The 26,663-nt window shown below is 45.9% G+C and overlaps 1 protein-coding gene across 7 annotated transcripts in view; it reads right to left on the reverse strand.

Annotated features, from left to right (window-relative positions):
• prkag2a (protein kinase, AMP-activated, gamma 2 non-catalytic subunit a) overlaps positions 1-26,663 on the reverse strand; it is a 115,880-nt gene that overhangs the window by 61,454 nt on the left and 27,763 nt on the right. For all 7 annotated transcript variants that reach the window (XM_064332560.1, XM_064332561.1, XM_064332559.1 and 4 more), the window contains one exon: positions 22,495-22,780. In XM_064332560.1, the coding sequence (XP_064188630.1) occupies positions 22,495-22,780 (286 nt within the window). The remainder of the gene's footprint in view (positions 1-22,494; positions 22,781-26,663) is intronic.

A 26,663-nucleotide genomic window follows, 5' to 3' on the forward strand; every position in this document is an offset into this window, starting at 1 on the left:
CAAGTGCAGGCCTTCATCACACCTGATGAACCCAATGGTGGTTTCCTCACTGTTTTGACTTTCAGGTTACATGCCCAGTTCCTTATCTACTGTAGTGTCAGGCCAAAACTGCAGCCCCTACATGGTGGGGGTGGAAGGGGCTGAGCCATAGCCCTGCCCAGCATGCAGCAGACCCACTGACACGAGGAGCGGCGCGGAGGAATGGCACATTCTTCTCCACACCCTGCGCGGAGCGGCGGCACAAAGGGGCGCGACCGTGCCTCTGGGTGCCTGAAGGGTGTCCCCAGAACACTGTCCCGCCACTCTCCAGATCTCCCCACGGACACGGCGCTTCGGTTTGCCTAATAAGGAAAAGCGTGGTTTATCGTGACTTTTTTTTTTTTTTTTTCCCAAAAAAAGGTCACCCAGGCGATACAGAACCCGCCTCCTTACTGTAAATAGATGGACGTCCTCCTTGTCTGAGCCACTTTGTACGCGTCAGCCCATTCCCAGATAAGGCTATACTGTGCTCCGAATGCCAGGCATGTCACAGTAACAACATTCTCCAGATGTTGAGGGGAGGAAAAAAGTTTAGAACATTAAAACAGCAACAATGCGCTGTTAATGTTTCAGCATTAACCTGACATTTACAGTGAATGTAAAACAATCAAAAACTTTGTCCAAAAGTACGTCCTGGTGCCAGGCAAGCAGCCAATCATAAATCAGAGCATTTGCTGCAGCGAACATACTCTTTTCACTCTTTACCTTTCACTCAGATTCTGATGATAAGTGTCTGGTATAAAGTTGAACACGGAAACATTGATCAATACGATTACGAAGCATTGCTGTTAATAACCACAAAGAACACTGAAGACTCTTCTACATGAAGTGCTGGCCTTTCTCTGCAATAGGATGGATAAGCTGTACAAGCCCTTCTCCTGCACAATTACAGGCAACATATCTCCTGGGATTTACCAATCACTTCACAGTAAGGAAAAGCATATCATGACCAGCCGGTTAATGACTGAGACCCTACATACCATTTCTGTGAGTGAATGACACAATGACCCCCCAGGGTCACTGCCTCACCCCACCCTCCCACTCCCCAATCCAAATTTTCTTGCAGAAAATGCATTGTCCATTTAATAATATGCATTTGCAGGAAAATAAACCATGTCACATTTGTAAATTATGCATAATACATATAACACGAATTGGCATGCTCAGTGAGTGTGCATTGTCATGCCATGCTCAGTGACCCAAAGGCAGCACACAACCTGGGACTGAACCCACCACCTCATGGTTGTAAACCCAGATCCCCTACTCCATCCTGACACCCAGAAGCAGCACAACTGCATGTATGCTCTTAGCAGAATGCAGAGAGAAATTTTGGATTTTTGAAAATGTAATGGCAGCCAGTGTCGCAGTATTAAGGAAGTGGCATGCCATGATGCACTGCACCTGTTCCGGCCCCTCGCAAGAAGGCCCGGGGCTGCCGCAACTCTCTCCCTACCCGCGGCACACACCGGTGAGCAGCTCCACATTTCACCATGCAAGACCTGCCTGCACTGGAGGAAAGAAATCACCCAGGCAAAAACCACACCGAGGAGCAGAACGCATCTCTAATCCCCCAACAGCTGGCTTCAGCTGCCTCTGAGCCACAAAGTTAGCCCAAAGTCCATTAGCTTCTCCAGCTAGCAAGTGCAGCTCTCAAAGGGTTAAACACTAGGTTAATATCCATGGAACCCAGTGCATACCCTCCTGTGCATTTACTTTTTATTGCAGTGTCTGGTTAATATGCCATTCAGAAATGAAAATAAAAGCTAACACAATGACAATTCCTTGTAAATAATTGACATAATAACACAGAGTTTGAGCAAGTACTGCATACTAAGCACACAAATGGCTCTTTCTGAAATTGAATTTCAAACCTACACAAGATTTTACACAGAGATAGTTAAACTAATTTCAAGCTCAAATGTAATATTTTACTGTGGTTCATGTTTAATGAAAGTGACTTGTTCAGTCAGTAAGAATGTCTAATGTTCTGAGATGGAATGCTTGTTTTCCCACATGTATTTATATTGTAAAAATTGCTATTTAACATTGTGAATTAACTATATTATTCCTATACTAGTGTATTGCATAGCTACTGCATTGCAACCTGTCATGGGTATTGGATCAAGGCATCAAATATTAATCATTTTATAGAAGGGGGGGGGGGGGATCATCAGCCCTTGGGTGGTTATTTTAAGCTGCATTTTACGGATTACATTTTTGGCAACCTCTGACGTACACAATGCAAGTGCCCAGAGAGAAAACGTTAGCCATTTTAATGACAGCGGCACTACATGTGCCTAGGGCCCAGTTTTTATAAGACACCATTCTCTGTCACTGCAGCAGGACAGGAAGCAGGTATGTGTCCGTGCTCAAGTGACAAAGAGGAAGTTGGTTTCAAATTTCAGCGCACATTTAATGAATTAGCTGGCTGCCCACTGATACTTTCATGCAGCAGCAGTTGTAGGGAGAGGGGCCACAGTTGTAGACCAGTGCTTTTGCCATTTCACTGTTAAACTGTGTGCACAAACTGAACCCATTCATCATTTACATTTCCTGAAGTGGTGGAGACAAAACAGCACTAAATATACAACATTTTCAGTGAGTTTTGTTGGAATAATTTACTATAATTATTAGTGATCAACTTATATACTTATGATGCATGGCATAACATGATATCCTATTACAGGTACAGTTTGTTCTAAAATGGGGTTTTCAACATAATAAACAAGGCTCTGAAAAATAATAAGTACACAATTATACAAAATTAAGGAGATGGATCTTGAGTACTCATACACCTACATATTATTCACATTTTATTGTGCGAAGACACAGGTTAAAGGTGCAGGCGCCAGGAGAATTAAAATTAGGTGTATCATATGTCCAGAACAAGTGAACTTCTTTATCAGGGATTAGTAAAGCTCTACTTAATTCCATTCAATTACATGCAAATTTATTTCCTTTCATTTTATTCAGTATTATTTCACTACGTTCTGAGTCATCTCAATTCTTCACTAAATCACAAAATGATTTATTAAAAAGGCAAAAAAAAAGCATTTACTAGTAAGCTCGATACAAATGAAACAGATTGAAGACACTTGAAGCATGAGGATGGCCAGAATGACTAAAAATGATTACAAAATGTTAAAATATAATGCAAAGAGTTCAAATATGAGCACTCTCCACTCATCACAAGGCCTCCCTGGCTACAGAGATACTGCTGTTGCCCAGGGCCTCTGTGATGTCCTAACAGACTCCTGTGTATCGACTGGAAGCTGATCTTTGGAGGGTTGCCAGAGATCTCAGGAGCATTTTCACCACCACTCAGACCAGCCCTTAAATATTTTCACAGGGGAACATGTCTCTGTCTATCTAGCTCAACCATGCAACCTAAACAATAGCAATGGCTGAAAAATCACCAGTTCAACCAATATGCAATTACTGAACAGTCATCTGAGCCTTCCTAAGTATTTCACCGCTGTTGCATCGTTTATTTTAACTTGAATCCGTGCTATGTGCTTCTGCTTGCCTGGCTAAAACAGACAGGAGAGTTTTAGGTGAAATAACTGCAACGTAAGAATACAGTGAAATATTAGAGAAGCTGGACTCATATTGGGGCCTGCAGTGGGTGAGGCCATGGCTGTAAATATTCTGGTTGGAAACGCTGCTGTCCCATTCTGTCCCACCCACCATGCTCAGATAAGGGGTTGGGGGGGGGGGGGGCACAGTGACAGCCACAGGGAGATTGGCTGCATGGGGGGGGGCCACGGTCAGTGACATTGCTCCAGGTCGCTCTCCTCAGTCTGTCAGTCAGCTGCCTGCCACGAGGGGCCACGTGGCGCGGGGGCTGTTTGTTTATCCGTCGCCAAGGCAACCGGCCGCCACGAGCTGAAGAGGCATTACAGTGAGTTGAAGCACCAGTGTGGGGTGGGGGCATCACACAGGGGTGTAATAGGGCCATGGGAGGGAGCCCAGCCTGTCCCGTGCTCCCAAATCTCATACAATGGCATAGGAGTGCCAAGGAGGGTGCCAGACACAGGCTGTGTGCCACCTAGCTCAGACTCAGCAGGACAGTATCATGTGACCTGAAGGCACAGCTCCCCCATACTGCTTGTGGCTCAAGGGTACTGTAAAAACATTTCTAAGGATACTTCGCTAAAATATAATTTACTGAAATTGATTTCTTTTACTTACTTATTTTTTTACTTACTTTCATTTTTAAAAGCATTTATCCTCCATTCTCTCTGGTCAGGAATGCCCGACCGTGCTCGCGCTACAATGGTCATCGCATCCTCCATTGCTGATTTGGGGAAGCGCAGAGAAGCATGTCATATCAGCCGCTGCTGATCACACTGCAGTTTGCAAGTAGGATTGTGCTGCCATGAGTCGTAGGAAGACATGCAATCTGCAGCTTAACAGATAACCTTGCGCATGACAGAACCCCGGGATGTGTTGCTGTCATCCCATTACATTACATGCATATAGCAGATGCTCTTATACATAGCAACTTACCCAACATGGCATTATAACATTGCATCCATCTACACAGCTGGATATATACTGAAGCAATGCAGGTGAAGTACCTTGCTCAAGGGTACAAAGACAGTGTGCAAGCTGGGAATCAAACCCGTGACCTTTAGGGTACACAACCAGCTACTCACCCATTAAACCACCCTAGCCATATGAAACCCTTCCATCCCCATGATTGGTTTTCCCTTTTGGTTGCCCATATGGTAACGTAATCTATTTAAATATTTTGTATGATATATGTAAAACATGCATAGATTTACAATATATTTTTATATTTTTTAAATATAAGTATTACATCTTTGTGTTATATCTTTGTAAATACATGTCATATGTAAAAGTGGCCAATTTTGAATTCTAAGTATATTTTCACAATATATATGAATTGTGTGTAAATATGTGATGTAAAAATATATATGTACTGTAAGAAATACATTAAAAACTACAAGTACATTTGTATATTAAAATACATATTGTTCTCATATATTTCCAAAACATTCTTCTGTACGGGGAACCCATGACTGATATTTTCATCTACACAAGAGATGGGCAATGACTGCCACATCTGTTTCTGGTTTTCATGCCAAGTTCTGACCTTAATTACTCAATTAGCTCTAGCATTTACGCCATCTCACATTTTAGGTACATTTCTTGATAAGCGCATAAATGACAATAATTTTCTTGTGTCCCTATATGGAATGTTTTACAGTGATCTAATCTACAGAATCAGTGTTAGTGTTAGTGTATACAGCTAATTAGATAATTTAGTCAGAGCAATCAGTGGGAACAAAAACATGTATACACACCAGCCCTCCAGGCCCGGAACTGTCCACCCCCAGTTTATACAACATCCATCATACATACTAACAAGACTGCGGCAGCTAAAACTGGAGAGGCAAAAATATCCACTACTCCACAGCCTACACCATTTACCTTGTAACACACAGATGTGATACAGATCTGTTAGTGAAACTCATTGGAAACATCCACTGACATGTCTTTTTCTCTCTCTCTCTCTCTCTCTCTCTCTCACACACACACACACACACACACACACACACACCAAGCCAGGCATGTACATTCCCTGATCAAGGGCACTTCATCACAGCCATAGTGAGACAAGTATCTGTTCACCCTTGCCACGTCCATACAGTACATCTACAATGGTACATAAGTGGTGTGCCAGAGAAATAACTCAACACATCCCAACAAATGTTAAATGTGACTCAGCGTCTTGCTCGTTTTAAGCACAAAATGCACTGAAGTTATACAGATTCATTGTTTCTAGGTTTTACCGCTCTCTGCCACATAACTGCCAGCAATGACAAGCAATTTAGGAAACTGACACATATTGTGCTCTGCACTCTATCACTGATCGACATATAAATGGTACATCCACTTATTTATGCTGTAAACACACATTTTCCCAGGAGAACGTCAGCAACTTGCGCAGACTGAAATATGCAGTTACACCTATGACCAGACGATGGCAGTACGGCTCCAGATAAAGACCAGCTTTGGAGAAAGAAAGCTTGTGAGTTGAGTCACACCACCCTCTAGTGGTTCACACAGGCTTGTGGTGTTGCAATATGTAGCATATGGATAAGACATACAAGGAAAAACATACCGTTTAAATAAAAGGGAATTTTGGTCTTCCATTTCAAGTATTCCATCTCAGATAAATATAAAAAGCATACTTGTTCACACACCTGGATGGGATTCATCCTGAGACAGAAAAGGAGGGCTGTATCCATTTATGGATTTTATTGCCGCTTCTGCTCTAATTTAGCCCAATCACTGACATACATGATAAGACATTTTAACTATATTCCTCAATAATCCCATGATATATATCTAAACCATGAGCATACAAGATAATTAGCTAATAAAAAATACACATAGGCAAATACACATGATGGACATAAGGAAAAACATACCATTAAGATAAAACAGAATTTTGGCTGCCCATCTCAAGTCAGATGAACCTTGGTCTACTGGATCTGCTGATCTCAAGCCCCTGTCTGTTGTTATTGATGGGCCCCTTCCAGAACATTTATTTTATTCTCTTTCGGAACATTCACAACACTCACTGCTACTGCATCCAGTGCCACCATAAACCTCAAATAATGAGGTATGGGGGGGAGGTTACACCCACCAAGCACCCCTCCTATGAACAAGTAGCCCCACTTTAGCCTTTTCAAACAGGCCCTTGATTACAGCTTATATCAGTCCTGTTCACAAAGGTAAGAGAAAGTCTCATGATTCACACGTAAGCAAGCTTACATTAAACTGACAACACAAAGGTAGTGACCCAACTAAACTAGACTGTTATTCAGACTTCAGGTTCAATGACCACCATAATTTACATGGCTTCCTGCTATTATGATGGACACAGGTACATCCAAGCAATTTGTGGGCATCGCACAAAAGGTTTCAGATGAAACAAACCTAAATGAGAAATGGAATGGTTGTACACAGTAACTATAAGGTTCTTATTTATAAGTGCCAAAGATCTTAAAGAGAAAAGGTAATACATAACCCAGATGCATTAACCAGAATAATGAAAAGCACACAGACCTTGAATAAGTACATATATGGGAGGGGCAGACAGGGAGGTGTATATGTGGAGGGGGGGTTGAACCTGTTGTCATTCCACCCGGTTGTTATTGCTGCTGAAACTAGGCCACAAAAACAAAATTCCTACCAATCCAGGCACCTAATCAGACCTCCTGAGTCCTGGATTTCCTTGGGATCTGTCTGGCCAGCCGGCCACGCCCCTCCACTGCGGTCATGAGGCCGAAGGCCGGCAGGGTTACGCAACCTGTCAAAATAATAGCGCTAGCCTGTGCGCTGGAGATCCTCTCTCTTTATCCCTTCATCATCCACTGTACCCACCCCCACACACGCCCAATCACATTCACGCTTGTGAGCAGTCAGACGGCCCCACACTTCCCTAGCCCTGCCCACCTCCCGGGCACAGCCTTGCTAGCCTAGCCTTGCCCTGCAGCACCAGCCCCAAACAGCCCTGTTAGCCTCTGCTAGCTTCACTCTGGCACGCTCTGCTCTGCTTTGTCTGGGAGGAGAGAGGCATTGCTGCCATATCCAGGACAAAGGACTGCCAAATCTTCACTTTAGACACAGAACACTGTGCCAGATCCACCTCACAGACCAATAATTTTATTTCATTTCCTTATTTTTTATGTTTTGCTTCCCTAGGCTCCCTTCATAATCCCACCCTTTTCTTATGCAATTACTTTAGGTTTATTATAGCAAGCTTCATGGTTTTATTTTCACGCTATCTGTAGGGATGCATGATTTGATTCTGGCATGTTAACTTACTGCTTTTGCTTTAATGATGCTGCTTATAATCACACTGATCTGAGACTGTTGTTAGCCAGTGGCATTCATTTTTGCTCACATAAGTCAGGTGAATGCACTTATGTTGTCTTTATACTATATATCAAACTGGATAAGAGTATCTACTAAATTAATGTGATGTAATACAATGAAAAGAAAATGGAGAGGAACACAGTACAGATGTGTTCTGCTGAGTAACAGTGTGGAGCAGTGTGGCTAAGGTTACTAGGTAAAGTGAAGTAGGGATTACAGTTACTAGGCAACAGTGCAAGTTACTAGGCAAGGGCAAAAAAAAGGTTTAAATCATGGTTAAAGTAACCGAGCAACATTGTGAGGTACTGTTACTAGGCAACTGTGTGAATTAGTGCACCACAGAATATAGATAATGCATATCCAATCTGAGTAAACCACATAAACGCTATAATCTAATGTTGCTCAGCGTTGGTGAGGCTGTCTGCATTGCACGGGCTTATGTGCATTTAAATGCATTTTAAATGCTGACTCATAGTGCTGAGTTCATCTTACATTGAGTATTAATGACAGAAATCAATCTGACCCACACTTCCTGTAAAAGAGTACAAGATTTGGAGTAGGACCCATGCAACCAAAAGAAAAGAATCATAAAAAGTCTAGAAACACATATTTCTCAAACATGTTCATCCTTTTGAAATGATTCATTCAGCAGTGAGACTGTAATTAAATCACAATGAAATCCTTGGTATAAAAATCTGCAAAATCTAAAATACTAATGCATGGTTTAATAATACAGTTACATTACTACTATCATATATACGTAATATTATATATACAGACACTATATTTGTCAGAAAACAATGGGACCTTTGCTTGGAACATTGTGACAAAAAATCAAGGGCATCCTCCCATGTTTTCACAGAAAAGCCATGAGTCACATTGGAGGACTGAAATGTGGGCTGTGCAGCACTCATCTCTCACAATAGTCTCTCACAGAGAAGCCACGTGTCTCCACTGAACTCTCATGCACGCATGCACACAAGCAACACACAGACACACGCACACACACAATTTAATCTCTTTTTCATTAACCTGCTGAGTCACAGATGGTCACAGAGCCATAACAGGCATGTCACTTGCTGAACGGCTGTTCCCACAATTCCACTCAACAGACAGGAAGGGGAAAATATGACTACCATTTTTTCCATCCACAGCTGAAAGAGACCAGGTATCTCATGCACCACCACTGCACTGGACAAAACCGTCAACCAGCAGGTTAATGTCATGTTCTGTGTGCAGGGCATACTGAAGACACCATTGTATCTACTTGTAAAAAATGTATTTTAGAGAGAGCAGGCAATGTGCTTTTCAGAATCTCAACACTTTAAATTAGCCCATGGGCTTCAAGCACCTGTGGAAACAGTATTGCGGCAATTGAGCGCCCTAACTGTAAGTCCATTTAAAACAGCCCCCTCCCGTTAGCCCATACGCAGCAGGGTCCCCGATTACGGGGGCGTTCAGAGGGGCGTTACATGAACGCAGGACGCGGAACGCCCACGGCAGCAGCACCGCGGGCAGCGTGCAGGCGGATGACACACGTGCCCGGCTTTTCCCTGCTCACTGAGCCGCAGTAACGCCATCGTTGTTTTGACACAGACTCGGACTTCCTACTGGCCACTGGCTGCCATTGTGTGATTAGCAAAACCAGCCTAGCGTCAGCCTCATCACCTTACCAGCTTAGTGCAACGCTCTTCCTTTGATCAGTTTTTGGGGGTTTTTTTGTTGCTATTTTCCTTTTCTGCTTGTCTCACTCCATTGTCCTATTTGCTAAGATATGCACACCCTAACATGCTACAGATCAGTTTTTTTTTTTTTAAACAACCGTTAAAGCCCCATTGGACCCATCTAAATCTATACACACATTATGTGCACACACATCCGCATACATGTACACTATTACATATATAATTTTTCTCCACACTGGTTGAATTACCTTTGGTCAGAGGTTCTTAAAATAAAAACGTTTGAAGGATACTATTAACTATTCAGTTGATTAAAAAAACAGCAACCATGTAACAGCAATTACCAGCATATCTGATAACTACTGATATATCCATGATGAGCAGTCAATATGCCAACTAAATAAATGTGTCACTTGTTAAATGAGAAAAATTAATTGTATTTGTATTGGATATAAGGCAACCAAGTCCTCTTCGTGCTAGAGAGAATAAAAACAGTTCCATTCCTTTTGTCACTGGAATGAATGCAAAGCCATACAAGGGCATCAGCCTGTTTGTTTGATAAATGCCAGACTATGTTTTCTGTTGCTACTTAAACTGAAAAAGAAGAGACCAAGGAAGAGCAGAACTTTGAAGAGGTTAACACAGAAAACTCTCACAAAAATATATTTCAGCAGGGAATACAGACATCTGTGACAACTGTGAAATGATTTGCAAACCTCAAAGGCAGCAGAAAACACGAGAATCCACTTTGTTCTGTCCACAAGGCGCCCATGCTGACAGTGAATGTATCCCCTGTGAGATGCGACAAAGGAGCCATTTTTCCTTCCCTCTGACAAACAGCCAGCAATAAAACAGGAATGAGTTTCATTGTTCTGAAACTTCACGATACGCGGCAGGCGCCAAAAACCACCAAGGTACAACCATCTGTTACACACTGCTTTCCAGGGAAGGTGCAAAAGCCGGCAGGCACATTACTTGTACAACATGGTACCATTCCCAAAAACAACAATGTTTCAGATGAAAATACAGCCAAAGGGAAATATTGTTTTTTTTTTTTTTTACTGGTTTTACACTACCTACATTGAGACAATGTTTCCAAACCCAGGTCTCCAAACTGCCATGAAATGAAGAAGGAACATTTGTTACTGAATTTGCTTTGGTTTGTTTGGTTTTCACTGATTAGACTCCCATATATTCTCAGGAAAATAAAATGAAGGCACATTGAGCAGAGGGAGAGAGCATATACCTACAAAGTCAGAACAATTATAGCCATTAAAAAGAAATTGGCAAGACACCACTCCAATGTTTAGAAAGGCATTACATGGTAAACAAGGCAAGTCTATCTTTAAATGTCCCAGTAGGTCTAGCAATTTTTAAACAGGACCCCAGAAAAAACCTCAAGGCCCCATAATCACTCTCTCATTTACGAGGTCAAATTTCCTCACTCCTCTCCCTCCTCCTTTCTTCCCCAAAAGGAATCATTTATGGCTTCATATGCGCACTCTTTTAAAAGATTAAGAAGGAAACCATAAGCTACAACTGAATGAGACATCATCTTCAGATTTAAGCAGGAGCAGACATAGAACTAACACAAGGCATACAAAAAGAAGCTGGGTTTCAAGAATGTCACATGATATTTAAGGCTCAGCACTGAGTTAATCAGATGCAGGAATCTAGAAACGTAGATATGGAAGAACTAGACTGGCCCACCCAATTCACAGAAACTTTGCAAAGCAAGCAAAGAATGCAATACGAGATTGGCCATGCTGGACAGAACCTATATTTTACTTTCTATGTGGCACTATGGCATGGTCATTAGGGGACTGGTCTTGTAAACAAAGAACAGCAGGATTCCTAATCTTCTGGTGGGACATGATCATCATAATTGCCCTGAACAAGTGTCATGTTCCGGTGTTCCTGTCTGTGTTTCCCCTGTTGGGCCGCCAGATGGCGGCACGTCTGTTTTGTGTCCTGCTCCCTCCCTGTTAATTGTATGATTGTTTCATTGTCTCGTTATCCCATCATTGTTCCCACCTGTGTCTTTTCCCCTCCTTCTGGTTTGATTGTTTTTTGAGTTCACCTGTGTCTTGTTATCCCTTGTCTATTTAAGTTCTCTGTTCCCTTGACTCGGGTGCTGGTTCCTTGTGTTTGTTTCCAATCCTGTTGCAAACTGTATTTACCTGCCTGCGTTTGTTCTGCCTTGTGTTTGTTCCCGACTAGCGTTTGTTGAGACCGTATGTACCTGCCTGTGTTTGTTTCATGACTTATATGTACCTGCCTGTATTTTGTTCCTGACTGTTTTGTTTGACCTTCCTTTGTGCTCTGCCTTCCCGTGTTCTGCCCTGCTTGTGTTTGTTTCATGACTTATATGTACCTGCCTGTATTTTGTTCCTGACTGTTTTGTTTGACCTTCCTTTGTGCTCTGCCTGCCTGTGTTCTGCCCTGACCGTGTTCTGCCCTGCCTGTAATTGTGAGTCCCTCTTGTTTTCTGCTTTTAGTTATTTTTTGAGTTTGTGGTTTTGCCCATTGTGGCCTTGTTTGTTCCCTGTTTGTTTACCCGTTAGTAAAGTCTTTGTTAATTTTCCCTTTTTTGAGTTTCGTGTTTTTTTTCCCACTCTGCGCCTGGGTCCCAGCACCCGAACCGTCACAGAAGGAACCAGCCAGTGTGGGACCCAGCAGAGTTTTTTTTTTTTTTTTTTTTGTTTAACATGCCATCGGGGTGGTGGGAGCTTGAGCCTCCCAGTGCCCGGGGCGGGCGGTCGCGGAGGCGCCGTGGTCGGGCTGCCTCCCGGTCGGCCAGACCTCCAGCTGCTCAGCAGGCGGATCCTGACCCTTTTGAGGGATCTCGGCTTGCCATTTTTCCGGGGTCCGGCCCGCGGGGTCCCGCCGGTCCCGTCCGGCTGCCCAGCCGGGTTCCCTACAGCTGTGGTCCGTGTTCCTGTCGCCTGCTCCACCCCAAGTCCCAGAGGGGCCTTCACGGCCTGCTCTACCCCGAGTGCCAGAGGGACCTTCACGGCCTGCTCTGCCCCGAGTGCCGGAGGGACCTTCACGGCCTGCTCTGCCCCGAGTGCCGGAGGGACCTTCACGGCCTGCTCTGCCCCGAGTGCCGGAGGGACCTTCACGGCCTGCTCTGCCCCGAGTGCCGGAGGGACCTTCACGGCCTGCTCTGCCCCGAGTGCCGGAGGGACCTTCACGGCCTGCTCTGCCCCGAGTGCGGGAGGGACCTTCACGGCCTGCTCTGCCCCGAGTGCCGGAGGGGCCTTCATGGCCTGCTCTGCCTCAAGTCCTGGAGCGGCCTTCACGGCCTGCTCTGCCCCAAGTCCTGGAGCGGCCATCACGGCCTGCTCTGCCCCAAGTCCCGAAGCGGCCTTCACGGCCTGCTCTGCCCCAAGTCCCGGAGGGGCCCCCAGAGCCACCTGGAGCCCCAGAGAGGCTCCCAGATCCGCCTCGAGCCCCGGAGAGGCTCCCAGAGCCGCCTCGAGCCCCGGAGAGGCTCCCAGAGCCGCCTCGAGCCCCGGAGAGGCCCCCAGAGCCGCCTCGAGCCCCGGAGAGGCCCCCAGAGCCGCCTCGAGCCCCGGAGAGGCCCCCAGAGTCGCCTCGAGCCCCGGAGAGGCCCCCAGAGCCGCCTCGAGCCCCGGAGAGGCCCCCAGAGCCGCCTCGAGCCCCGGAGAGGTCCCCAGAGCCACCTCCAGCCCCGGAGAGGCCCCCAGAGCCGCCTCCAGCCCCGGAGAGGCCCCCAGAGCCGCCTCCAGCCCCGGAGAGGTCCCCAGAGCCACCTCCAGCCCCGGAGAGGTCCCCAGAGCCGCCTCCAGCCCCGGAGGCCTCGCCAGCTCTGACCCTTCCGCGGAGGCCGCCTGCTACACCCAAGTTTCGGGCTGTACTTGTGCCTCGAGCCCCGGGGGGGCCTCCGGAGCCGCCTCAAGCCCCAGGGGAGCCTCCGCAGCTGCCTCGAGTCCCGGGGGGGCCTCCGGAGCCGTCCAGAGCTCCGGAGAGGCCTCCAGAGCCGTCCCGAGCCCCGGAGAGGACAACGGTCCCATCTGTTGTCCCGCAGGGGCCGCCTCAGACTGCTCTGGCCGCCCCGCAGGCTAAGCCGCCTGCCTTGCCCCCTAGCGTTCGTGCTCCCCCTGGCGTTCGTGCTCCCCCTGGCGTTCGCGCTCCCCCTGGTGTTCGTTCTCCCCTAGCGTTCGTGCTCCCCTAGTGTTCTCGCGCCCCCCAGTGTCCGTTCTTCCCCTAGTGTTCTTGCTCTCCCTAGTGTCCACTCCTTGCCCCCTGGCGTTCGTGCTCCCCCTGGCGTTCGTGCTCCCCCTAGTGTTCTCGCGCCCCCCAGTGTCCGTTCTTTCCCTAGTGTTCTCGCTCCCCCTAGTGTCCACACCTTGCCCCCTGGCGTTCGTGCTCCCCCTGGCGTTCGTGCTTCCCCTGGCGTTCGTGCTTCCCCTAGTGTTCTCGCTCCCCCTAGTGTTCGCCCTTCCCCCAGTGATCGTCTCTCCCCCGGTGTCGGTCCTTCCCCCAGTGATCGTCTCTTCCCCGGAGTCCGTCCTCCCCCCAGTGGTCGTCCCTCCCCCGGTCTCGTCGCTCCCCCCAGTGGTCGTCTTTCCCCCGGTGTCCGTCCTTCCCCCAGTGATCGTCTCTTCCCCGGAGTCCGTCCTCCCCCCAGTGATCGTCTCTTCCCTGGAGTCCGTCCTCCCCCCAGTGGTCTTCCCTCCCCCGGTCTCGTCACTCCCCCTGGTGTCCATTCTCCCTTTGGTGTTCGTCCTCCCAACCGTGTGTCCGTGTGTTCCCCGGCCCCCCTGTCTAATTGTCTGCCCGCCTGTTTGTCTGTTGGTCTACCCGTATGTGTGTCAGCCAGTTTGTTGGCCTGTTTGTCTGCCCCCCAAGCCGTCAGCCCATCGGCCAACGTGTTTGCCCGCCTGTCTGCCTGTCTGTCAGTGTGCCAGTCCGCGTGTGTTTTGTCTTGTTTGCCTGTGTGTCAGTCCCTATGTCAGTTGTTGGGCTCCCCCTCGCCTTCCCTGTCTGCCTGTCCCTTTGTGTGTCCGTCGGTGTCGCCGTGTGCCTCCCCGCCTGCTTGTCCCTGTGTCTGTCCTTGTAGGTCTCCCGATTGTGCCAGTATCTGGCAGTCTGTTTCCCCCTCAGTCTTGTCCAACCCAGTCCAGTGTTGTCGTGCCCCGTCTCAGTCCTGTCCTGTATGTCTGCTCTGCCCCTGTCCAAGTCCCCCTGGTTTCCTGAGTCCCCCTGGTTTCCTGAGTCCCCGTGTCGCCGGAGTGCGGGCCCTGAATTTCCCCATGTCGCCCGGAGTGCGGGCCCTGAAATTCCCCGTGTTGCCCGATGTGCGGGCCCTGAGTCTCCCCCGTGTTGCCCGATGTGCGGGCCCTGAGTCTCCCCCGTGTCGCCCGATGTGCGGGCCCTGAGTCTCCCCGTGTCGCCCGATGTGCGGGCCCTGAGTCTCCCCCGTGTCGCCCGATGTGCGGGCCCTGAGTCTCCCCCGTGTCGCCCGATGTGCGGGCCCTGAGTCCCCCGTGTCGCCCGATGTGCGGGCCCTGAGTCTCCCCCGTGTCGCCCGATGTGCGGGCCCTGAGTCTCCCCCGTGTCGCCCGATGTGCGGGCCCTGAGTCTCCCCCGTGTCGCCCGATGTGCGGGCCCTGAGTCTCCCCCGTGTCGCCCGATGTGCGGGCCCTGAGTCTCCCCCGTGTCGCCCGATGTGCGGGCCCTGAGTCTCCCCCGTGTCGCCCGATGTGCGGGCCCTGAGTTTCCCCCGTGTCGCCCGATGTGCGGGCCCTGAGTTTCCCCCGTGTCGCCCGATGTGCGGGCCCTGAGTTTCCCCGTGTCGCCCGAGTCCTGCCCAGCCCTGAGTCTCCCCGTGTTGCCCGGGTCCTGCCCAGTCCCGAGTCCTGTTCCCCCGTCCGAGTCCAGTCCCGAGTCCTGTCCAGTCCCGAGTCCTGCGTCCCGTTCCAGTCCCGAGTCCCGTCCTGTTCCTGTCCAGTCCTGTTTCTGCCCCAAGTTCCCGTCCAGCCCCGAGTTCCCCTCCAGCCCCGAGTCTTGTTCTTGTCTTGTTCCTGTCCTGTCCAGCCCAGCCCTGAGTCTTGTCCTGTCCAGTCTTGTTCCTGCCCCAGTCCTGTTCCTGCTCTGTGTCCAGTCCCTGTTCCTGTCAGAGTCCTGTTCCCGTGTTCTGTCCCTGTTCTTGTCTTGTCCTGTCTCCAGCCCCCACCCTCTGTTGACTCCCTCCCCGGGTCGGCCTTCTGGGACGTCAGGAGCCGTCCCTTGGGGGGGGGGTACTGTCATGTTCCGGTGTTCCTGTCTGTGTTTCCCCTGTTGGGCCGCCAGATGGCGGCACGTCTGTTTTGTGTCCTGCTCCCTCCCTGTTAATTGTATGATTGTTTCATTGTCTCGTTATCCCATCATTGTTCCCACCTGTGTCTTTTCCCCTCCTTCTGGTTTGATTGTTTTTTGAGTTCACCTGTGTCTTGTTATCCCTTGTCTATTTAAGTTCTCTGTTCCCTTGACTCGGGTGCTGGTTCCTTGTGTTTGTTTCCAATCCTGTTGCAAACTGTATTTACCTGCCTGCGTTTGTTCTGCCTTGTGTTTGTTCCCGACTAGCGTTTGTTGAGACCATATGTACCTGCCTGTGTTTGTTTCATGACTTATATGTACCTGCCTGTATTTTGTTCCTGACTGTTTTGTTTGACCTTCCTTTGTGCTCTGCCTTCCCGTGTTCTGCCCTGCTTGTGTTTGTTTCATGACTTATATGTACCTGCCTGTATTTTGTTCCTGACTGTTTTGTTTGACCTTCCTTTGTGCTCTGCCTGCCTGTGTTCTGCCCTGACCGTGTTCTGCCCTGCCTGTAATTGTGAGTCCCTCTTGTTTTCTGCTTTTAGTTATTTTTTGAGTTTGTGGTTTTGCCCATTGTGGCCTTGTTTGTTCCCTGTTTGTTTACCCGTTAGTAAAGTCTTTGTTAATTTTCCCTTTTTTGAGTTTCGTGTTTTTTTTCCCACTCTGCGCCTGGGTCCCAGCACCCGAACCGTCACAACAAGGTCATTATCCTGAATTGCTTCAGTAAATACCCAGCTGCGTAAATGGATAACACACACAGAAGTAAGCTGTTAGTTCCCCTGGCTAAGGACGTCCACTAAGCACATAAATAACGGCTATGTTATAGATGTTGCCAAGATATAAATTCGGGGCTCAGCAACATCAGGTTACATTTCAAATCCCAAATTGGTTGCTACTGTTGTACCACTAATCCTAAATTGCTTCATTGATATATTTAGCTACAAGGAAGATTAAAACATGTTTAAAACCAAAGCTACTGTAAATAAGCAGTCCTGAATATAAGTGTCTGCAAAACCAATAAATACTGTTATATTGTGGTGCAACTGTACTGTGCTCTGTCCAATCAGAATGGCAAATGCACAGCTGACCACCCCAGCCTTGTGACTGCTCCAGCCTTGTCCCTCACCCTGAGCTCATGGACCACTCCAGCCCTGTCCCTCACCCTGAGGTCACAGACCACTGCATTAAAATAATTTGATTTGATTTGATTTGGTATCAGTTTAACATGCACAAAACATTCACTCCAACCCTAACAAAGCACACCTCATTCAACAGTTAGAGATCTTGTTGTGCTGCTAGCTAATTAGAAAAATCAGGTGTGCCATGAAAACCGGATTAGAGGATGAGTAGTTTTGCTCATTGGTACTGATAAGATCATAAAGAAGATAAGAGAAGGCACTGCTCCACAGTGAGCCCCAGGGTATTTGTGGCCCTAAATAAGAACAAATCTTCAAAAACGATTAACTTGCAATGTTGTGCAAACTAGCTAGCAGGTGAGTAGCATGTTTCCCCATTCAAAAAACCCAAATATAACCATCTCCTCTGCTTCACTGACTAGGTTTATCTGTTGCAATGGCGATTAGCTGAATATTCCTCTGATTGGATATACCTTAATTAAACGTGTGCAACCAGATTACAGCAGGCCAGCCCAAGAAAAGGCATATTTGTTCCACAAATATTGTTGAGCCGGAGAGGCTCAAGTTTGAAACAGTGACTATCCTGAACCACAGGAGTCAGTATTTCCATCAAGGACGAAAATGGTTTTACAAGACACTAATGCTGTATTCATGGACCTCACTATCACTGACCCACAACTCCCATGACCGCACTTTGGCTTTAAACATCTTCCATAATACAATATGGCCACCAGGGTGACACTTCCAGCTGAAGCACTGTGACAAGGTGCCTATGCTTCTCCCAATGTGTGAACTCCTGACTGTTTCACCGCCAAATCAGGCCAGGGCCAGAGGGGTAATGTGAGATGGGATGCACCTAAAAATACAGTACCACTGGATAAAAATAGAAATGAATGAAATAATATCTTAAAAACCAATGACCAAATGTAAGAGTGTCACTGAAAGATTGAGGGTGAAGTTAAGAGCAAGGCAATGGTAGAGAAATGGGTGGCAGTGTAGTATAATGGCTAATGAGCTGGTATTGTAACCTAAAGATTGCAAGTTCGATTCCCCGGTAGGACACTGAGCAAGGTACTTAACCTGCATTGCTCCATATATCCAGCTGTATAATTGGATACAATGTAAGTCGCTCTGGATAAGAGCGTCTGCTAAATGCCTGTAAGAAAATGTGGGGCTTGATAATATGCTCTGGGCTCAGCAATGCTCAACAGCCATACAGTATATGCACTGGCAGGTAAAATAATCTCTGAGCTGGGTGAGCAGCAAATTATTTGACAAAAAACTAGCTCTAATAAGCAAGAGAAGAAGAAATAACACTTCTGTGAGTAATCAGTTTCTAATATTCAGCACTGAGTGGAAAAGGTGAGGCGGGGGAGGGGGTGATCAGTGAAGTCTGCTGGGAATGCAAAATGACTCAGCAAATGCCAGCCAAAAAAGGCCATAGCACTGCAACACGGTTCAGGATCAAGGCATAAGTCCTTCACAGCAGAATAGCATCAATCAGCCTGTATTCAAACTCTAAATATCAGACAAAAAAAAGCCAGGGAAATTACCTTATCATTGCACACATTTCTATTTGGCCAATTAAAAAATATTGGAAAATGACACTAAGGTAAAGGTAAAACATCAAATTAGTGTGAAACATTTTGCATGGATTTGTGTGACTTAGTCAATTTAGTCAGTTTTCCCACAAAACAACAATGTTCTTAGAGCAGCTTTCATACAGATCAAGCAGCATAAAGTGCTTCACAGAGAAATAAAACACAATAAACAACAAATAAAGAGTAACATGCATGTACAATTTGTGCCTCAGTAACTGTATTTTTAGATTGTCTTTTAGAATGTTTACTGTATTTTGTACTTTTCTACATTTCTTTTTTGTCTTTTTATTGAGAAGGCATTTCCACTGTGTGGACAATAAAGTTCATTTTAACAAAAAATCTTCTAGCAGGAATATAGGAAGCTCAATGCCTAGTGAGCAACTGAGCCAGAGAGGGACGCTACCATTCCGAAGGTTGCATCCTCCAGTCAAAAAGTAATGCGATAGAATAAGAAGCATTTGTGCAGCAGCCAGATACAAGATGTGAAGCTGCACAGGCTCTCAAGCTGAACAAGAGAGAATTTTGACTCCTGCTGGCAGTATAAGCACTTGGTTTATGTAAGAGAAAGACCAACCCCTGCCAACATGTTAAAGCCAGTACTGCCTCCCATCTTATACTATTAAATCTATTGACAATGTTAAATAATCATTTTGCTTTTTTACACATATTTGGGAAAAAATACAGAGCTTATACCTTACAAGATAACATTGTCCATAGTGCGGGAGACACACATTTTTTCCTGCAAGCATCACACATTTTTCACCAATTCTCTTTTTTAATCATTTTGGTTTGGAATCACTGTCAACTATAAGAAATGGTGAACTACATTTAGTGCATTTGCTTTCCATAATGCCTCATATTTTATTGCTGATGTCCCATTGAGTGCAGTGTACACAAGACACACAAAACTAGAGGTTTAAGGCTAAATGTTTTGCAGTCTTAGGCCAATATATAGCCTAGCATTGTTTATTTTTATGTCTTAATTTCCCAGAATAGCTAAATAAAATGTTTACCAAACCATGTCTGTAGCCTATCAGTCTACTATAGCCTGATAATTAGTGAGAAGGTGACGGACAACTGTCGAGCGCTTATTCCTCTCCTGGTGTTCTGTGTAAAGTAAAGCTAGAGAAAATGCTCTGCGATGCCTTTAAGTGGGTCTGTGGCTGTAAAATAGGCACCCAAAAGAAATAGTACTCAAGTAATTGCAAGGACAAATCAGCTTGTCATTGTGTAGAGAAAATTGAAAAATGTCCCAACCCTACATACTACCAAGAGCAATGTGAAAACAGAAGAGAACCTTGGGGATCTGTCTCAGCTCCAGGTCTCCAACTCCAGCGTCTCTATTGAGTGAAATGAGTGAAAATACTCTTCCCCAGCCTTGGTGGGCCCTTTCTGCCTATGACAACTGATCCTGGATCAGAATCAATATGTTACTCCAAATAGTTTAAGGAAGCTCATCTGTGCAGGATATACAGACGGGTGACAAATTAAAGGAAATACCAAAATAAAGTGTCTTAATAAGGTGTTGGGCCAGCATGGGCTGCCACTGCCAGAACAGTGGCATAGATTCTACAAGTATTCGGAATTCTACAAGAGGGATGGAACCCTAGTCTTCCGAAAGATATTCCCTCATTGGGTGTTTTGATGATAGTGGTGAAGAGCACTGTCTAACACGTCTATCCAAAATCTCTCATAAGTGTTCAATTGGGTTGAGATCTGGTGACTGCAAAGGCCATAGCATGTGATCATTTTCATACTCATCAAACCACTCAGTGACCCCTCGTGCTCTGTGGATGGGGGCATTTTCACCCTGGAAGAGACCACTCCCATTGGGATACAAATGTTTCATCATAGAATAAAGGTGAACACTCAGAATAACTTCGTATTGGTAATACTTGCATTGATCACGTTGTACCCTTCCCTCATAAGGGACAAGGTCGACGACCCAGAAACCTGCTAGCAGGAAAAGGGAAATATCCCCCACAGCATGACAGAGTCACCGGAACCCCTCACTCTCGAGGTCAAGCATTCAGGCCTCTACTTTTCCCTTGGTGTACACCACACTACCACTCGCCCACTTGTTGAGATGATCTGACTATATCACTTTTTTCTGTAGACCAGTGCCTATGCTTATTGCATCACTGAACTCTCAAATGTGCATTCATCTTTGTATGCACTCCAACCCTACTATAATATTCCTCTCTATGAAGTTGTCGACGGATTGTTCTTGCTGACACAGTCTGCTCACGTCCTGCATTGACATTCTCAGTCACCCGAGGAAGTTGCTTCTGTTTTTCCTTACATATTGCGCTAATGCATGAGCATTATGATCATCAAACGTGTGCTTTTGACCACAATTTCTGCGCCTATTTACTGATGTTTTTCTCATAGATCTAAATGCAGATGGCACTTTAGTCACTGTTCCTATTGAAACACTAGCCAGTTGAGCAGTCTTTGTGACTGAAGCATCTACCATCTATGCCCCAATAATGAATCCTCTTTCAAAGTCACTTAGATCTTTTCCTCTTGCCATCTTGACCCACAATTGAGGTCAACTGGACCTGCTCAGGATTTTTATACATGCCACAGAGAATGATAGGATGTTAATTATTTAATTGTATCATGCAGTACACCTGTAAGAAAATATCTGCATTTGTTGTTCCTCCACTCATTTATTCAGGTTTTTCTCTTTGATTTGTCACCCGTCTGTATGTCGTGTTTATAAGAGTAAACTTTTAAATGCTACAACACTGGAATGTCTTCCTCAGAGGTGAACTGAGCTGGATGACATCAGGTGACATAGGGTCAGGTCACATGTCCTTGGGGAGGAAACATTTTAAGTGCAACAGAGTGTTCTACCACCAGATACATAGTGCTGATATGGGGTTGTCGGTGTGTCCCATAGTGTGCAACTTACAAATCTAAGACCTGAAACAGTAAACCCTAAGCACCACAACTCAGCCCCCTCCCCCTCTGGTGGTAGTGGTACATGAATGACACACACAACAAGCTCAAGAAACTGCAAGCCCAGGAATTAACTGGATGACAGCATCACGTTCACCATTAAAAAGGAAAGTAACTGCTCCCTGTCCTTCCTGGACACTGGATTGGTTCAAATGGACAGCTCTATTCAGATCAACCCATAGAGTAAAGCCACACACATGGACCAGTACATCAACTGGGACCCAAACCAACCTCTGCAACACAAACTGGGAGAAACACACACACTTTACCATAGGGCCAAGAGTGTAATAACTGACAAGGGTGACTTGGACCAGGAGCTACACCATTTGGATAAAGTCCAGTCCCAGTGTAATTATCCCAGTTCATTCCTGGAGAGTGTCCAAAAATGGCATAAACACTCCCTTGTCAATCCCAACAACCAACTCTATGCAGTAAGGCCTCTGTCACACTCCTTTACACCAATGGCCTGTTGGAGGGGTTAAAATATGTTTAACTCATGGAATCCCAACACACATCAAACCTGTAAAAAAACTCTGAGAGATGTTGGTGGACCCGAAATAACAAGCTAAAAAAGGAAGATCTGATAGGACAAGTTCATTACACCCTCTGAGAAGGGGCGGTATGGTATTGTAACATGGACTACACTGGAAAGACTGACCAGAGTGTAAAAGTGTGGTTTGGAGAGCACCAGAGACTCAGCTCAGTCCGATGTGGAACAACACATCCACATTGAGTCCCTAGGCTATCAGGTGGATCTCAGGAGAGTAAAGTTTAGCCTATGAGCCTAACTGGTTTGAGGTGAAAGAGGCCATTTACACCAGGGCTCACTCTTACCTTTCCTGGTGCGGGAGAAAAACTTGATGCCGACAGGGGAGGTTGATGTGGAGGTGCTGGAGGCAGAAGATTCTTTGGAGGAGGAGCGGAAGATCCCACTGAAACTCATTCGGCGGGGGGATTTAGGAGGGGAGTCCTGGTGCGATGGGTATGGAAAGATGGTTTTGGGGGAACCTGGGCTGACTCGGGACCGGGCGGGGGCTGACATGGGGCTGGAGGGCCGGCTGAAAGGTCCTCTCATGAAGAAACCTTTGGTGGGACTAGCAGAGTGGCACACTCCCTCTCCCTGGTAAAAAAAAAACAAAACACACACACAAACTTCTCACCTCTGTACTCGTACACACCTACAAACACACACCCACAAGAGCACATCAACACCTGCACAACTATCGATACACATGAACAATAGATACTGGCAGCCAGTGGAGGAAGATAAGGAGAATAACACAGTTGAGCCTGCAGAGGTTGTAGATCAGGAGAGCAACAGCATTCTGGATGAGCTGCAGAGGCCTGAAAGCAGAGGCAGTGAGACAAAATAAGAGGAGATTTAGGGAAATAACTAACACCAGGACTACAAGCTGGATTACGTAGGTGGTAAGGAAGGGGCGGATTCTCTGAATGCTGTAAATACCACTTTTATATTCTCACAAAAGGACAGTTTGTATCCCAGCACCAAGGTTCCTAGAAGTCAAAGAGGTCAAACCTGTGCTGCCCTTGGGAAGCCAGGAATCACGCAGGCTCCAGTGATTAAAAAAAATAATAATTTTTTCATTAAAATAAATAAAAAAACCTGTGCTGCCACTCAGGGTGAAGGACAGGTCCAGCAGGGAGAAGGAATTAGCTGGAAGGCATCTCCATTCTAGCCAAGCTGAACTTCAGGCAATAGTCTGTCGTACAGCTCGAGATGCTTTGTAGAAAAACTGAGATGCATGCTTATTGAAGAATGAAAGCAATATTTTCACAGGTAAAGCTACATCACCTGAAATCGAAAAATATCAGCATAAACTGTGGCTCTCGAGGGCCAGGGCTGGCTTCCCCATCCAAGAGTACCCAGCACTATGTCAAAGCAGGTCTAGAACACCCAAAAGGTCCTGATGTCTACAACATGGACCTTTCTCACATGAAGGCTAAGGTCAAGAAGCAGCCAGAATAGTGCCTGTATCTGATCAGCCAGCTAGGGTCAGAAAATTGCAACTGAGATGCGCCAGAAACCCACAACCACCTGGTGCAGCACTTTTTAGCCCAACCCATAACCGCACTAGAACCCAATATCAGTGATCCTCAGGTGTTTACTGGTGAAGTGTCCAGTTCGGTTGGGAGTCTTGAAGAAATGTCACAGTTCATTTAAATGTTCAAAGCATGTAACCATTCTAGACTCTGCACACAGTAGCAAGCTAAACATAGGCAAACACTAAATGCATTTACACAACTCATTAATGTTGTGAAAAGGCCCAGAAATCAATTCTTTAGTCTGTCGCAATAAAGTGAAATTCATAACAGAATGGATGCCTGACATTTTCAGACTTCTTTCACCTGATGAGTTTGTGATAATGACCAGACAAAGTTAGCAGAAACCTTTCAGAGATAACAACAGATAGGATTCTGCATTTTTGAGATAAGGTCAAGGACAGTTGGTTGAAAAGGTTGAGAATTAAAAGAAAAGTGCGGTGACCACCAAATGAATTCTGTCTTGCACTGCACTTTCATACTCATTTGTACAATAACAAACAATATGCAACAGGTTGGTTCAGCCAGTGAAGGCTTACCCAAACCTTTACTTCAATCATTAATTTTACCCTCCCGAGTGGTTCACCATGGGTGCTGGATGACCCTTGTAATCATACATCTAAGCCTCAGACTCGAACCTGGAATCCACTACAACAGAACCCAACTGGCCGTGTCCCACCAGGGATAGAGTAGGTTTGTGATGACCTTCATGTTACCAAGTTAGCACTACATATGTTTTTCCTAATGATGAATGATGAATCAGGCGCCAACAGGCATCTAGCTGCAGTGCGCCAAATGTGTATACATGAGTAGCATGTCATTCTATTTATTTATTTTTTATGTCGGGAGGGATACACTTTCAAGTCTATCAGCATCTGAGCTCTGCCCAGGCTATGAACATAGTTAAGGCCCTTTGGTCTGAGAAACAACGTGCAGTCAATCCAGTACCTGTGGGAGCAATCCCACCTCCTCAAATAAAAGAGCAAAAAGCAGGCCAAGGACAACACCTGCAGTGACACACTCTCACTTGCAAAACATTCCAAAACATGTCAGAGAGCACATTTCTCCATTGACTACATTCCCACAGAAACTCTGTACCTTTCATGTCCTGGGACAACATAAATTCTGAAGCTAAAAAATCGTAATAGTGAAACACAATACACAGTAATAAACATAAATGACAGCGTCATGGCAACAGACAAGGTGTGTGGGTTATGGCTTGTTGATTCTAGAAAATGCTTTCTGTACATGCAATGTGGTGCAGTTGTCAGTTGAAAGCAGAACAAGTGCCCATTGTGCCAGTATAGTTGATAAGCACACTGACTAGTACAAATAAAAAGCTTTAATTTCAACTGAATAAAATATGATCTACGTGGTTACTGGAGTGCAGACCTTCACACCTATTCAAACCTCTTTGTCAAACATCTTGTTTCAACAAACCCTGAGTATTCATTCTGACAAGTCATTCTGGGTCGAAATCAATTTCGGTTACACTTAACACACTCAGATCTGTTTCTTACAGCACTACATCCCTTATCTCCCTCTGGCATCAACTATGGCACTTAACATTATGTTGTAAGTTTATGTAATGACTACTACTGTTGGCTGAGACAACTTGGTATTGTCTCTGCCCACTGACCAACCTTTTTGCATGTGCTTTTTAAGCAGCTCTGAATAAGAGTGTTTGCTCAATGCCTAAATGTAATGCCTTACACCTTATTCCCAAATTTAGCCTATTAGAACTGCAACATTGGCAACACACAAACACAGACACACAGACACAGACACACACACAACACACACATGTTGTTTGGCTACAAACTGTCCAAAAGAGGCTTACCGAAAATCAGGTTTAGACAGTACAAGCTTTGGTTGCTTTTCTGTAGCCTTTATCTAAAAACAAATCTGTCCAATTCCCATGGCTATCCACTACAGAGGATTTGTGTACTAGACACCTGGTGTTTGGGATGAAAAAGGGCTTAGCACCTTACAGGAACCTTTCAACTTCCACAAGCACTCCCTCAGGCTATGGGCATGCTGCCTTTTTTTATTCCCTAGACAGCAGGCCCAGGAGAGGGGGCCACATCAGGAGGGATCTCTGTAGGTGTGGCCTTTTTAGATGCAAACCCCACTCACTGTCCTCTCAAGGTTAGTTTCAAAGGAAAATGGAGGATACTTGCCACAGATGCATGGTACTGGGGACTATGACTAGCAAGTTTGCATCTCAGGTGACACTGCGGCTCTGCCATTGAGGCAGGCACTTCTGTTGACTTATTCTGGTATACTGACAGAAAAGCATATTATGTCACATAATAGATAACAGCATTTCCTGTGCAAATAAACATAATGACTCAACTGGAGTGAGTTTATCAGTGGCCCACTGAGGACAAAACAATGTAATGATAATAATTACATATTTAAAAGAAATATAAAGCCAGTAGTTAGAGAACTGTATGGTACCAATTCCAGAAAACATCCATGCTCTAGGCTAAAAGATTGGTTTCTTTTTATATACAAGAATATTAGATCAAGCAAATAAACTTCATCCAACTATATACAAATAAAACAGTAATAAAAAAAATCACTCATGAATTGGGGTTGTACAGGCAGTAGCAGAGCTGGCTGTGGTTGTCAGTCCCACAGGGGTAATGCATAACTGGCAACAGAAGGGAAGGAATAGTGGGTTTCGATAATCAGGACATTTCCAAGCTCATCGCTCGATAGCACTTAATAGCAATCCATAATGTTGCTATTAAGTGCTGGCTCTGCAGGTTGATCAAGCATCTGCAATTCGACTGCAAGAGCTGTGCAGTCCAGCAGTATGATAACTGCACCAGGCTAGCCAGTGGACTTCAGAGGAAAAAAACAGCGGAGGCAGGCCACACATTTCAGAAGATGTGCATACTAGTGTACGACCACCCACACAGAGAAAGAACACTGCA

Source organism: Anguilla rostrata, chromosome 4 (assembly GCF_018555375.3).
Source record: "Anguilla rostrata isolate EN2019 chromosome 4, ASM1855537v3, whole genome shotgun sequence".
NCBI classification, from domain to species: Eukaryota; Metazoa; Chordata; class Actinopteri; order Anguilliformes; family Anguillidae; genus Anguilla; species Anguilla rostrata.